The sequence below is a fragment of the Protopterus annectens genome, chromosome 2.part0 (genome assembly GCF_019279795.1).
Source record: "Protopterus annectens isolate FY-2018-M chromosome 2.part0, PAN1.0, whole genome shotgun sequence".
NCBI classification, from domain to species: domain Eukaryota; kingdom Metazoa; phylum Chordata; order Ceratodontiformes; family Protopteridae; genus Protopterus; species Protopterus annectens.
This window is the reverse complement of record NC_056728.1, coordinates 112,847,922-112,863,526: the sequence shown is the minus strand read 5'-3', so window position 1 is coordinate 112,863,526 and position 15,605 is coordinate 112,847,922. Positions and strand designations below refer to the sequence as shown.

Here is a 15,605-nt window from a genome sequence, read left to right as displayed (position 1 = left end):
GCTCAATTCTTTCATTTTGTTCTGATTCATCAAAATGCAAAACATATCCATTTTCTGTAAAGTGCTTTTTTTCAGATTTTAACAAAAATACCGTCTGTGGTTAGTACTAGTTAATAAAACATTACTATTTTTCATTTAAGTCACATTTATAACTGTAAGACTGCTGTCACTGTTAGTATTAGAAAATATAACCTGCTCATTTTGAAGCTGTAAATCTCACGTATGAATAGTTTAGCTTTTGTTTCCGTATATCCATGACTAATTTCAGTGGTAGAATTAATATATCGTGCTATGAAACATTTCATGATTATGACTGCCTTCAAAATTTACTATATTTACTATATTTAGTTCTGCTGTTTGTGACTCAACTACGCTTATGGCAGTTGACATTTGACTGTAACCATTTCAAATTTTAAGTGCTTCACATGCTGCATAGCAAAGACAATCACTGAAAGTTGAAATAAATATGATCATATGAAAGCTTATGATATTTCCAAATGAGAAAAAAAAAACAAAAACACTTTCATAGTCAATATCTGAGCAAACTGTAGGTCAACAAAATGCTATATGCTGACCAAAATATGGCCCAGTCAATCCGCTGAGAATGTGCTTTCCAAAGAACTGCAACCTAGGCAGGATTTCAAGTAATAACGATAGCACAATCATATTGTCATATGTCCATCAGCAAATGTTAATAGCTTACTCTTGGAAGTTTTCAATTATAAAATGAACAGTTTGTTTTCTCTGACAGGATTTGTATTCTAAATTAGTAGTGGTCTATGTGAATTACTGGTATCTGTGGGTAATGTCAATGACCTGACTGTGCCAATCCATGTAATCATTTGTGGATCTCAGTGAATCAGCTTCGGGCTACCACATATTAAGTACGGCATCTTAAATATCACATTTTGTAATTTCATCTTACTCAATATTTTAAAAATAAAGCACAAAAAAAGACTAAAAAGCATTGCTTTTGTTTAGATACACTACTATCTAAAAAACAAGCACCTAGCAGCCATTAATGTTAGTCAAATCAGATACTCACAGAACTTTGACACCATACACAGTGGAGACCGGTGATGCCCTGATAGCATTTGATGCTTTTGTGGCAGCGATCACATTTGGCAGGGACATTGCCTTCTACCCAGCAGTGCTGCATTACCTGGAAGAACAGAGATATTGCAGAATTCAAGACAAACTGTAACCCAGTAACTTAATTGCACCCCAAAACCGCTGTGAAAGATGAGGATATGAGTTATTAATGAAATGCAAAATTATAAACATCAAAAATATAATTTATCATTTTCATCAGTATTCTTCATACACAAGCGCAGACACAAGTTGATATGAGAGATTAGTTGAGAATAGGAATCATGTTGTTTTGAGGCTACAGATCCCACAATCATTTTTGCAGTCAGACTCAGGATTCCAAGCAAAACTGCTAATTGGTATATAGTTAACCAGGAACAATCCTCATAATGTTTTGATTATGATTTGTTTTTTCAACAAAGTATAAACTAATCTAAAGACAGCATTTTATAGGATGTTCTTTATTAAAAAAACATGACAGCATATGGTTTCAAAGAATGCCAAACCAATGTGCTTTATGCAGCTAATGTATTACTGTCTTTGCTCATCATTCATTTATTAGATCAGATTTAATAAAGTTTTTGTTAAAATACAATATCAACAATTGTCTTTTAGTTTGATTCCTGACATATTAAACTAGGAATAATCAATCAGATCTTTATATACAGAAAAATCAAAATTATGTTTGCTGAGTGTATAATTAAGCCCATCTGTCATAGGAACATAGGATCATAGGAGGTTACTAGGCTAATGGCCCCAGGGCCCTTACAAGCCTAGCCAAGTCCAACCGATGTTCTCAAGGGTATAAGCCACTAAAACTACTACTGCCCTGTCCAAGAGGGACACAGGTGGAACACCTAGGGTGAGTTTCTGATTACTCATCCAATCATCTAATGCAGTTAAATAGGGCCAACAAGGGCTTTGTTTAACATGACTAAGAAGCGTGTTCCAAAGGTGGGACAATGTCTGTGAGACAAATCTGTCTTTCTGGCAAGTTCTGATGATGTCACATACCAGGTTAAGATCCTTTGAACGAGTGACCCGTGTGCCATTTGACCTGTGGATGTACAGCATTGGGTCAGAGATTGCTCTATATGCAACACAGAGGTCACCTCTGAGCAGTCTGTATGACACAGAGTAAAGTAATAATGATTTCAGTCTGTTCGCATAAGGCAGATCATGAAGGCCCTGAATTTTCTTTGTAAGGAACCTTTGTGGTCTCTCCAATTGCTGCAAGTGTTTGGAAAGGAACATATCAAAGGGGGCATTGCACTCTATTACTAGCTTCATGAAAGAAGAGTATGGGGGGGTTATAACCTCTTTTTTTCTGGAGGCAATGCCCTTACTTATGAGATGAGCAATATAAAATGCCCTTCTTACTACTATGGAGACATGGTGATCGAAGCTAAGGTTGCTGTCAACCTGTATGCCCAGATCTGTCATCACTGACTGTGTGCTTAGGGTATTGCTATTGATGTTGTAGTTTGTAAGAACATCACCCTTGCAAAGGGGATGATAATCCATTTTTTTGCATTAAGTTTAAGACCATGACTTTGGCACCAGTCATTAGTCTACGTAAGGCCTTCTTGCAGAACGTTGACATCAGTAGGGGTTTTAGTGATTACTCCCAGCAAACGTTGTCAGCCACAGTCCTTTAGTTTTAGCTTGTACTTTGGAGAAGTAGATTATGAACAGTAGGGGTCCCAGAACCAATCCCTGTGGAGCACCACTGGTTATGGGTCTGCTGGAGGTGGTGGAGTCCCCTAATTTGACCGTATGAGTTCTATCAGTGTGCCATTTTGCAACCCACCTGACAATACTTGGGTTGATACCCAAGCTGGGTATCAATGATGCATGAGTGGCAGATTGTGTCAAAGGCCTTAGATAAGTCAAGGTAAGCTATATGCACAGATTTGCCCTCATCTAGTCCTTTAGGTGACTGCCTCAAAGGAGTCCACAAGTTTAACAAGCATGATCTCCCCTTGCCAAAGCTTAACTGGTTGGGGTCAAGTATTTGGAGATTTCCTATACCTTTGTTAATAAGGTCCATAATTATTTTTCCATGGCCTTGCAGATAAGGCTGGTCAGGTTAATGGGTCTATAGTTCCCAGGGCCCATGGATGCACCCTCTTTGTGCAAAGGGATGATGGTAGCTGTTTTCCATTCTGCTGGGATGACACTAGTGCTTAGGCTGTGATTGAAAAGTGTGCTTAATGGTGATGCTAATTCCTGTTTTAACCTATGTAGAACACAGCCCGAGATGTTGTCTGGTCCCATAGAGGCTGTGTTTTTGGCCTTGGAGATGGCATTTAAAACCTGCTCCTTGGAGATACTAGGTGGGAGACAGTTGTTAGGGATGCTTTGGAGTATATGTGGCAGGGACAGAGAAGTGAAGTTTTCACTGAACCGGTCAGCTATCAGGTTTGCTATATTCACAAGATCTATATGTGTAGTACCATTAACTATGAGTTCAGCGCAAATCTGGGCCTTACCTTTGAGGTTATGGATGTAACTAAAGAATGTGTTGCAGTTATTGTTAGTTAGAGAAGCTAATTTGGATTCATAGTTAGCGTTGGAGGACTTCACTAGGAGTCTTACTTGCTTGTTTAAGTTGAGGAGGGAGCATTTCCAGTTTTGAGACCATTCCTTCCTACTCTTATAGGTTCATAGGTTCATAGGTTCATACTAGGCTATCTGCCCGAGGGCATTTACAAGCCTAGCCCATCATTTTGTGACTTACGCCACCCCTTTAGTATGGGGAACTATACCCCTTATTTTGCTGTGCCGCTGTCGAGCAGTGACACTGAGGTAATCCCTGGGGTATATCTGTGATCTCCCATCCATTGGGCAAGATTTCTCTTGAACAAGGCCAGCGAGGTGCTCTGCCTCACATGGATTTTGTTCCACAGCATAGGGAGTCTTTGGGTGATGAATCTATGGTTTAAGTCTCCCGCCCTTGTGGCTCTGATGGATCTAGATTTTTTGAGGTGAAGCATATTCATCAAATCTGGGTTTGACATGGCCTTGTATGTTAGGCAAAGGTCACCTCTGAGCAAGCGTGGGCGACTGAATAGAGCTGGAGTTCTTTCAGTCGGGCAGCATAGGACAGATTTTTGAGACCCTTTATCCTTTTGGTGAGGAACTTTTGTGGCCTCTCCAGCTGCTGCAAGTGTCGGGTCAGATACATTCGAATGGGGCATTGTACTCAATCATTGGTCTGATGAGTGATGAGTAAAGGGAGACTATGACCTCCCTTGATCTAGATGAGAATCCCTTCATGATAAGGTGGGCAATGTAGAAGGTCTTCCTAACTACTTTAGCTACATGGGTGTCGAATGACAGACTACTATCAACCTGGGTCCCCAGGTCCCTGATAACTTCTTCTGTGCACAGTGGATTGCCACCTATTTGGTAGCTAGGGGTAACCTTGTTTTTCCCGAAGGGTATGACTATGCATTTTTTGGCATTTAACTTTAGGCCGTGGCTCTGGCACCAGTTATCCGTTTCTGTGAGACCCTTCTGAAGGATGTCTGTGTCAGATGTGTTTTCTACTATGGTTGCAGTCATCTGCAAACTTTGTCAGCCATAACCCTCCTGTGTTTGCTTGTACTGACAGGCTTTGAGTCTGACATGGCGCCAGCAACTCTGACCCTGTGGGTTCTGTCACTCAGCCAGTTTGCAACCCATCTTGTGATATATGGGTTAACATTTAAGCTGATGAGTTTTTCAATGATACCGAGTGGGGTATTGTATCCTTAGCTAGATCGAGGTAGGCTGTATGGACTGCCTTTCCCTCATCAATGGCTTTGGTGACTGTTTGAAAAGTCAACCAAGTTTAAAAGGCATGATCTGCCTTTGACAAAGCCAAACTGGGTTGGATCCAAAGTCTGCAAATTCCCTATGTCTTTATTTATGAGGTCCATTATGATCCTCTCCATGGCTTTGCAGATAAGGCTTGTCAAGCTAATGGGCGGTGGAGGCACCGCCTTTGTGAAGTGGGACCACAGTTGCAGTAGACTTTGATTAAACAGCTGTCCTAGCTGTGGGTTTAATTCCTCATTGAGTTGGGACACCATCAGGTCCCATGGATGCTGTGTTTTTGCTTTGGAGAGAGCAGTTCTCACTTGGGCTGGAGATGTTTGGGGGCTGCAATCGTTTGGTATAGATATCTCTCCTTTAGTTTGCACTGAACCTGTCAGCCAGTATGTTGGCAATGTCTGTAGGATCAGTAATCTTCACATCATTTTGAACTAGTTCTGAGCATATCTGGGAGTTTCCTCCTAGGTTTCTAACATAGCTAAATAAGGCCTTATGATTGTCTTTTGAGTCTGTAGCTATTTTTCTCTCGAAATTTGCTTTGGATGATTTTATGAGAGCTCTTAGTTTTTTACTTATAGTGATCAAGGGTGTTTTACCTTTTAAGGATTTTGCTCTATCTTGTAGTAGCTTCCTCCTTTTGTTGTAGAGTTTGTTTATGGCTGGGGTCCACCAGACTGGGCCTTTGGTACAAAGAGTCTTTGTTTTGCTTGGGATTGCCTTATCCATGCAGTCCTGCAGGTGCTGGTAGAAGGCATTTGTAAGTGATTCAGCGGCTAGAGTACTGTTTTCCGGGGCCTTAAAGGAGACCACACTAGTCTTTAGAAGTGTGAAGTCGGCTTTTGAGAAGTTCTTCACTGTGGTCTTTTTTCTTTCAGGTGGGGTGGGGATGAGGACCTCCAGCGAGATTAGTTTGTGATCTGATCTCACCAGTGACGGGTATACCTCGGTGTTGAACATTGTGCTCCCATGTTCGTGATGATGAGATCAAGTATGTTATCTCCTCTTGTGGGGATGGTGACTAGTTGTTCCATGGCATTTGAGTTTATGAATTCCAGGAACTTTTGGGCTAGGGTGTTTGGGCTTGAGTAGTGTTCCCAGTCTATATTAGGGTAATTAAGTCACCTAGTATGATGGTGTTTGGTGATGCATTTATCCCTCTAGTGTTTTCAGGAAGGCCATGTGAGGTTCCTGAGTTTGTGAGGTGGCCTGTAACATGCTACAATTTGCAGAGCAGTCTTGCTTAATTGCACCTGGATGGTCTCCGATGCATAGTCTTGAGGTGTGGGTGTCCTTGATGAATATGGATACCCCCCCTCCTTTCTTGGTATTGTCCGGATTTTGGGGCCGGCACGCATGATATGAGGTAAAACCTGATAGCACTGGGGTGCTCTCAGGAGCCTTGAACCAGGTTTCTGTCACAGCACAGACATCGATGTTCTCCATACTGAGAAGGGCCTCGAGTGCGTGCATTTTGAGATTTAGACTTCTGGCATTGAGCAGCATTACCCTTAGTTTCTGGTGTCTTTCATAGAGGATCCAGTATCTGTCAGCCTCAGGTGACATGGTTGACAGACCTCGGTGCTTTGCCAGAGATGGTCTTCATCTGTCACCCCTGGGATTTTGGTTATTGGCTAAGGCTCTTGCCATCCCCATAGTGCCTTTTTTTAGGCAATGTCAATTAACCGTAGGCAAGACTGCTCTGCAAATTGTAGCATGTTACAGGCCACCCTCACAAACTCAGGAACCTCACATGGCCTTCCTAAAAACACTAGAGGGGATAAATGTATCACCAAACATCATCATACTAGGTGACTTCAATTACCCTAATATAGACTGGGAACACTACTCAAGCCCAAACACCCTAGCCCAAAAGTTCCTGGAATTCATAAACTCAAATGCCATGGAACAACTAGTCACCATCCCCACAAGAGGAGATAACATACTTGATCTCAGCAGTTTCTTTCTCCTACTGTATAGCCTATTAATGCAGATGTCCACCAGGCAGGTTTGTTTTTCTTTGAAGATCTTGATTTGGTTCTATCAGGTATGGCAGAGTCAATACAATTGTACAGGTGATTGTATGAAGCATTGGTGTATAACTCAGCACAGGTGTCTGTTTCATCAGTGGGAAGAGGGGCTATAAAACTATTTATGCCATCATGTAAGAGGTTGTAATTGGCCTTGAAGAAGTTTTTTAGTCTAGTTGGTACTAAGGGGGTTATTGTGTTATAGGTACTTCTAGCGAGACTGATTTGTGGTCGTATCTCACCAGGGATGGCCACACACTGGGGTGGTACAGAGGTCCCTCATGTTGGTGAACACCAGGTCCAGGATGTTTGAGCTTCTTGTGGGTGTGTCAACCAGCTGGTCCAGGGCATTGGAGTTAATGAAGTCCAGGAACCGTTGGGCAATTGAATTAGAACACGTATAATTTACCCAGTCTATGAACAGGTAATTAAAGTCACCCAAAACCAGGGTGTTTGATTGCATCTTGATTGACTCAAGCAGATCCAAGTAGGCTGACTGGATGTCCTGATTCATGGAGCGGGTCCTATAGCTGGCTATGACCTGAAGAGGGGTCTTATCTACAGTCAATTGCACCTGAAGTAATTCAAGGGAATTGTGCTGTTTAACCAATGCAGAGGTGTATTTATCTTTAATGAATATTGATACACCACCTCCTTCAGTTCTCATGCCTTCAGCTTGTGGTCTGAACAAGTGGAAGGAAATGTAACCTGCTATAAGATGGAGTGCTCTCTGCAGGCATAAACCAGGTCTCAGTGACTGCACAAATGTCAGCATCTTTCAGATTAAGGACTGCTTCCAGTGAGTGCAGTTTCTGGTTTAGACTCCTAGCATTTAGCATCATAACCTTGAGGTTGTTTTTATAGGATATTTTTACATCAGGAATTTTTTTCTTGTGACATTGCCTAAAAAAAGGCACTATGGGGATGGCAAGAGCCTTAGCCAATAACCAAAATCCCAGGGGTGACAGATGAAGACCATCTCTGGCAAAGCACCGAGGTCTGTCAACCATGTCACCTGAGGCTGACAGATACTGGATCCTCTATGAAAGACACCAGAAACTAAGCCAATTGTTGAAGTCAATCATTTTTTGTTTGTACTGAGGTATCATCCTAGTTCAGAGTAAAATGCTGCTTAAGGCTAGGGACATACCTGCCTGAGGCACATAATCTGAGAGCTCAGTCATGTCTCTCTTCATATAGTCCAGTGAGGTATGTCTCAAGTTGTTCACACCAAGAAGGACTGTGAAGGCATTATAACAGTGCCTGTTGTTGAGAGACTTGCGTGCTTGTGTGATGTGGTGGATTCTGGCACCTGACAGGTAGCTGACCGTGACCTTTTCCTTATTCAGCATGGTGACAGGGATATCTGTGTGTCTCACAACTGAGTTGTCTATGACTAAGATGTTTGTTTTTGTGTTATGCCTCAGGGGCTTGACTGGTGAGACACTGGTGTGTGATATATTATGTGCACTATGTTTTGCAAACGATGTATTATGTGAACTTGTTTGTGTTTGTCACACATTTAATCTGACTCTTACCATCAGTTTGCTCCTTTCTCACTTCAGACATTTATTTATTACGCCAATCCCCAAAAATGCTAATGCCACATACCTCCAGATTTTTTCCATCACCTTACTCTTCCCTCTAACCAAACATTTTGAAAAAAGTAATTTATAGACAACTGATGAATCTTATAATGTAAATTATGACTTGTAAATGAAAAACAAAACAGCTTCAAATCGGGTCATGACATCTCACCCACGAAATATACCCAGCCATGGAAATGAACTGGCTGTCAGGCACCATTTTTATCAGCTTAAAGCTATCCTCTGAAATGAGGCAACATAACACTTCTTACTAAGCTCAATAAAATATGTTTCAGCTCCTGTACTGTCAAATGGTTCATAAACTACCTAGGAAACAGAAACGTCAAAATTCAATCTGGTAGTCTTAAGACAGATATTGTTATTTTTTTCTCAAGTGTCTCTTAAGGGTCTGTAAGGCTGTATTTTGTCCTCCTACATTAATGACATCACAAGCAATGATCCCTTTTCTATACCTTTTATCCAGATAATATAATTGTATACAGGCCGTGCTCCTACAAACAAATAGAGAATATCTTACAATTTGCCCAGTCAAACTTTATGACTGGCTCAGAAATTAATTATCTAATCCTTAATTATTCCAAAACTATACTTATTCTTTTGGCGCACCTGAAAGCTTTCCAAAAACAAACCCACTGCCTTCCTTGGTCCTGAGAAAACTCATCAATGGTCCAGCAAATATAAGCATGTTGATTGTCACTTGTTCCGAGCAAAACTTTTAAAAAGCATACCAAGAAAATTAAAAGCAAAGTTAATTCTCACCTGGAAGCATGTTACACAATTTCCAATAATATGACCCAGAAATCACGATGTGCCCCAGTTATTAACATTCTAATTCCTTACATAACAATAACTCCCAGTAGTTACCCTTTTTCCTCTCATAGCACACACATTTTTCAAATTCTTGTTAACAACATCTGTAGAGTCTAACTTGGACACAAGAACAAACATCATTGTACCTCTCTCTGCAAGGCCAACAGTCTACCAAACACAGCAAGACCCACATTTTTTTTCTGCACCTTAAGCTATAAGCTTCTATAAAGCCTATTTTACAAGCAAGGAACTGTTAGATGACAATATTAATGTCTATGCCTTTAATATTGATTGCCTTGCAACTGATTTTAATTGATTGTTAATTGTTTCTGAGTTTTTATTGGATACAACAAGGAAGGCAGTGGGTTTGTTTTTGGAAAGCTTTCAGGTGCGCCAAAAGAATAAGTATAGTTTTGGAATAATTAAGGATTAGATAATTAATTCCTGAGCGAGTCATAAAGTTTGACTGGGCAAATTGTAAGATATTCTCTATTTGTTTGTAGGAGCACGGCCTGTATACAGTCATTGGCTGACTGAGGTCTCCAGGACTACAGCTTAGACTAAGCACCTCATTGGTTCTTTTGAGATTTCTTTCTTAAAAGCTGTCTCAGGTTTCAACTTTCTGTTACCTAAGAAGCTCAGTTGTGAGTGTTCAGCCATTTTACAGTGAGCTAATCGAAGGAAGGACACTCAGCAAACTCGGAGTTATAATATATAACATTAAGTATCCTGTTTTGTTTATTTTGTTCTTTATTTCTTTGTTGTTTATAGCACTTTGTGTACTGTGTATTTTTTCTAGCTAGTTTCACTGTGTGTGAGGTATTAACTGGAAATTGTCCACTCTTATTAAGCATCTGTTGGGTTGTTTATTTATGATAACTTGTTGCAGTTAAACTCTTTTTTCTAGTGGCTCCTTTAGCTGTTTAAAACTTTCATTTAAAGGCTCACTGCTGCTTTTCAGCTGTGAGTAACATTTCTGCAGTTTGTGGCTTTGCAGTTGCCCGCCCCTAGTGTACATTTGATCTGGGACCCTCCTCCCAGTCTAGTGTCATTACCTCATTCTACCCAGTACAGGGAGAGCATTTGAGAAGGCCAATCAGCTTAGTTTCTGCTACTCCTTTCTCTCTTTCCAAAAAAAAAAAAAAATGTATCTGCTTTTACTGTATTTGTGTTTTTTCCTACTTTATTTTGCTTTTGCGTCATCTTAAAAGTACTCAATTGTATTTATTACTGCTTGGTGTAACTCATTCTAAGCCTTTTAGTTTAAGCACCTGGGTTTCAGACCAGTTTTACATTAAGAAGGTTTGTGGTCTGCACTGTAGTGGCAGAACAGGTAGCTTACATCCTTCTAAGTTGGGAACTGCTGATTGAGGGCTCAGTGTCTGTTATTCTAAAAGTGTATTAATTCTGGTTTAAGCACTTGGGCTTGAGGCCAGTTATTTTACATTAAGAGGGTTCGTGTTCTGCACTCTTGTGGGAGGAGAGGCTGGACTCTGTCCTTCTGAGCTGGGAATTTCTGGTTAAAGCTTATAGTGCCTGCATATTTGAACTGCTTCTTACTGAAATTGGTACACCTTGTTTGCTGTAGCATAGACTAGATCCAGACCTGCTGAATCTAGCTTTGTTTGTATAACTTGAGCACTAATCCAGGCATTCTTTAAAGTATTCAGTTGTATTTATTACTGCTGGTAGTAACTTGATTAAAGTGTAGCTATCATTTCTAAGTCTTTTGGATTAAGCACTTGGGCTTCAGCCCAGTTGTTTTACATTAGGAAGGTTTGTGGCCTGCACTGTGGTGGCAGGACAGGTAGCTTACATCCTTCTAAGTTGGGAACTGCTGATTGAGAGCTCAGTGTCTGTTATTCTAAAAGTGTATTAGTTCTGGTTTAAGCACTTGGGCTTCAGGCCAGTTATTTTACGTTAGGAAGGATTGCGGTCTGCACTCTTGTGGGAGGACAGGCTGGACTCTGCCCTTCTGAGCAGGGAATTTCTGGTTAAAGGCTTATAGTGCCTGCATATTCTAACTGTTTCTTACTGAAATTGGTACACCTTGTTTGCTGTAGCATAGACTAGATCCAGGTCTGCTGAATCTAGCTTTATTTGTATGCTTGTTGTTTGTTTGTTTCCCTGAAACGCTAATTCCACCTAAAATGCGGCCTTTTAGCACTTCTGTGGATCCCTAGTGATATCTGCATTGCTTACTGTACTTATTTACTTGTTTCACTTGAAAGAAAGTTACTGTTTGTCATTTTTGCATTTAAGTTACCTGTAACACATTGCATTTAAGTTACCTGGCACTTGCTCACTAAAGCAATTATATAAGTCAGCTCTAAAAAATTAAAAGCACTACACCCTCACAAACTCCCCTTGAGTACCTTGTTCCCCATTGGCACTTTTTTTTCAATTATAAAGGAATTCCCAATACTATTCTAGCATGTCCAAAGGTCAGTTGTCAATCTCCTCTCCGGTCCAGCTGGTGAATCTGGGAATCTTGAGGCAATGTTACAACTGCCTCATGTACACAGACAACCCTCTCCTCCTCCCAACAAATTCCAACACATGTGAGAGATGCAACCATATAGCCAAACTGGAGGCTAAGCTCTCTCAACTCAGTACTGGCGTAACCAGTCAGGAGGAGAAGGAAACCACACTCACTACAATTCCAGTCTCACATAGACCTACCACGACAACAAACCAAACACATAAACACACAAAAACATACTCGGAGGCTCTAAATAAAAATCTGCCTAAGCAGCAGAGACCTCCAAAGCAGACACCCAAGCAACCACTACCCAAAAACAAAACACGTGCAACACATAGCTCACAAAGTCAGTGTGCCAAACAGTCACAGCCCTTAAGGCTAAACAACACACCTGATACACTTGTAATAGGTGACTCTATTGTCAGGCACACTGACGTCCCGCTCACCAGGCTGAACAAGGAGAAGGTCACGGTGAGCTGCCTGTCGGGCGCTAGGATCCGCCACATAACACAAGCACTCAGGTCACTCCAAGGCAAGTACAAATATGACTCAGTCATTGTCCATGCTGGTGTGAATGACCTGAGATGTACCTCCCTGGACTACATGAAAAGAGACATAGAGGAGTTCTCTGAGCATGTAGCCCAGGCCGGTATGACCCTGACCTTGAGTAGCATCTTACCCTCACCAAGAATGATGCCACAATATGAAGACAAGATGATCAATTTCAACAATTGGCTTAAGTGTTGGTGTCATTTAAAGGGGATCCAATGCCTGTCAGCCTGGGATGACATGCTCGACAAGCCACGATGCTTCGCTAGGGATGGCTTGCACCTGTCACCCCTGGGCTTTCGGATATTGGCAAAGGCTCTTGCTACCCCATAGTGCCTTTTTAGGCAAGGCTCAAAAGACAAACCCACCTCCATAGGTATCACAAGGGATAAGAAACTAAGAGTAATGCTACTCAACGCCAGAAGTCTAAACCTCAAGATGCACGCACTCGAAACTCTCCTTAGCATGGAGAACATCGATATCTGTGCAGTAACAGAAACCTGGTTCAAGGCTCCCGAGAGCACCCCAGCACTACCAGGTTATACCTCATACCATGCTTTTCGCCGCAAAACTTGGACCGAACCACAAAAGGAGGGGAGTATCAATATTCGTCAAAGATACCCACACCTCCAGGTTGGTGGCACAGCACGAAGCATCAGAGACTATCCATGTGCAACTAACTGTGGGTAAAACTGCCTTCCAGTTTATAGCCTGCTACAGACCACCCTCCCAAACACAGGAACCCCACTCGGCCTTCCTGAGAATACTGGAAAATATGAAGGTCTCTCCAAACACCATTATATTGGGTGACTTCAACTACCCAAACATAGACTGGGAGCATTACTCTAGCTCCAACACCCTAGCCCAAAGGTTCCTAGAATTTATAAACTCAAATGCTATGGAACAACTTGTTACCACTCCCACAAGAGGGGAAAACATACTGGACCTGATCATCACCAACATGGGGACACTATGCTCCAGACCAGAAGTGTATCCCTCACTGGTAAGATCAGACCATAAACTAATCTCACTGGATATTCACATCCCGACCCCACCCCCTGCCCAGAAAACCACAGTGAAAACTTCTCTAAAGCAAATTTCACATGCCTCAAAACCGAGGCGAAATCCTTCAAAGCCCCCGGGCCTGTGGAAAATATGGCCCAGACCGCAGAATCCTTTATAAACGTATTCTATGAACACCTTCAGGAATGCATGGATCATGCAATCCCAAATAAAACCAAGACCCAATCCTCCAAAGGCAGACGTCCTGTCTGGTGGACCCCAGCCATAAACAAACTATACAATAGAAGGAGGAAGCTACTACATGATAGAGCAAAATCCAAAAAGGGAAGGCATCTCTGATCAGTATTAGCAAAAAACTACGGGCACTCATAAAATCGTCTAAGGCCAGCTTCAAGAGAAAAATTGCACAGGACACTAAGGATAATCACAAGGCTTTCTTTAGTTATGTTAGGAACCTGGGTGGGAATTCCCAGATATGCTCAGAATTAGTCCAAAATGACAAAAATACACCGAGCCCACAGACATTGCCAACATCCTAGCTGACAGGTTCAGTGCAAACTCCCCCCCCCCACCAAAAGGGCAAATATATATCCCAACAGAGTGCTGCCCCCCTGACATCTCAGATGCTCAGGTAAGAGCCGCCCTCTCCAAAGCAAAAAACACAGCATCAATAGGACCAGATGGTGTCCCAGGCTGCGTCCTACATGAACTCCAAGAAGAGCTAAACCCAAACATAAAACTACTGTTCAATCTTAGCCTTACTACAGGATATGTACCCAAAAAGTGGCGTACAGCAACAGTGGTCCCTCTCCACAAAGGTGGTGCCTCAGCAGATCCTGGAAACTATTGCCCCATAAGCCTGAGTAGCTTGGTCTGCAAAGCTATGGAAAGGATCATCATGGACCTCATAAATAAAGATATTGGGGACCTACAGACACTGGATCCTACCCAGTTTGGCTTTGTTAAGGGCAGATCCTGCCTCTTAAACCTGGTTGATTTCTTTGAAACAGTCACCAAGGCCATTGACGAGGGGAAGGTGGTCCACACAGCCTACCTGGACCTCGCAAAAGCCTTTGATACAATACCCCACTCGGGCATTATAGATAAGCTCATCAGCTTAAATATAAACCCCTATGTCACTAGATGGGTTTCAAACTGGCTCAAGGACAGAACCCACATGGTTAGAATTGCTGGAGCCATGTCAGACTCCAAACCAGTTACAAGTGGCGTCCCACAAGGCTCAGTCCTGGGACCTCTCTTGTTCGGTATATATTTTTCGACGGTACAGGCCAACACGGAAGGACTGTGGCTAACCAAGTTCGCAGATGACTGCAAACTGGGCGCCATAATCAACTCTCCAGCCGACACAAGCATCCTCCAAAAGGGCCTCATAGAAACAGACAACTGGTGCCAGAGCCATGGCCTCAAGCTAAACGCCAAAAAGTGTATAGTCATCCCCTTTGGCAAAAACAAATTGCCCACAAATTACCACATAGGTGGTAATCCATTAAATACAGAAGAAGTCATTAGGGACCTGGGGACCCAAGTTGATAGCAATCTCTCATTTGACAACCACGTGGCCAAAGTGGTTAGAAAAACATTTTATATAGCCCACCGAATCATGAAGGGATTCACATCTAGATCAGGGGAGGTCATCGTGCCTCTTTACTCATCCCTCATCAGGCCCATAATTGAGTACAATGCCCCTTTTGGGATGTACCTTACCAGACACCTGCAGCAACTGGAAAGACCCCAAAAGTACCTCACCAAGAAGATCAAAGGGCTCAAACAGATGCCATATGCTGCCCGGTTAAAGAAACTCCAGCTCTACTCAGTGGCATACCGCCTGCTCAGAGGCGATCTGTGCCTGACGTATAAAGCCATGTCCAACCCGGAATTAATGGACATGCTGCACCTCAGAAAATCCAAATCCCATCAAGCTACGCGCTCGAGAGAGAGACTTGAACCTCAGCACTGAAATAAATAGGACATGCTGGAGGGACAGATTCATAACCCAGAGGCTCCCTTCACTCTGGAATAAAATCCCAGTCCAGGTTAGGCAGAGTCCCACATTGACTCTCTTCAAGAAGAATCTTGATGAGTGGATGGGAGATCGTAGGTTTACCCCGGCTATCACTTCTGCGTCACTGTTAGACAGAGGCACAGTATACTAACCTCGAAAAAAGGCATAGCAAAATT

General features: G+C 42.2%; 1 protein-coding gene across 3 annotated transcripts in view; it reads right to left on the bottom strand.

Annotated features, from left to right (window-relative positions):
• Positions 1-15,605, bottom strand: part of LOC122792986 (diacylglycerol kinase beta-like) — a 4,078,579-nt gene that overhangs the window by 2,048,556 nt on the left and 2,014,418 nt on the right. For all 3 annotated transcript variants that reach the window (XM_044060599.1, XM_044060600.1, XM_044060601.1), the window contains one exon: positions 1,046-1,162. In XM_044060599.1, coding sequence (XP_043916534.1) covers positions 1,046-1,162 — 117 coding nt within the window. The remainder of the gene's footprint in view (positions 1-1,045; positions 1,163-15,605) is intronic.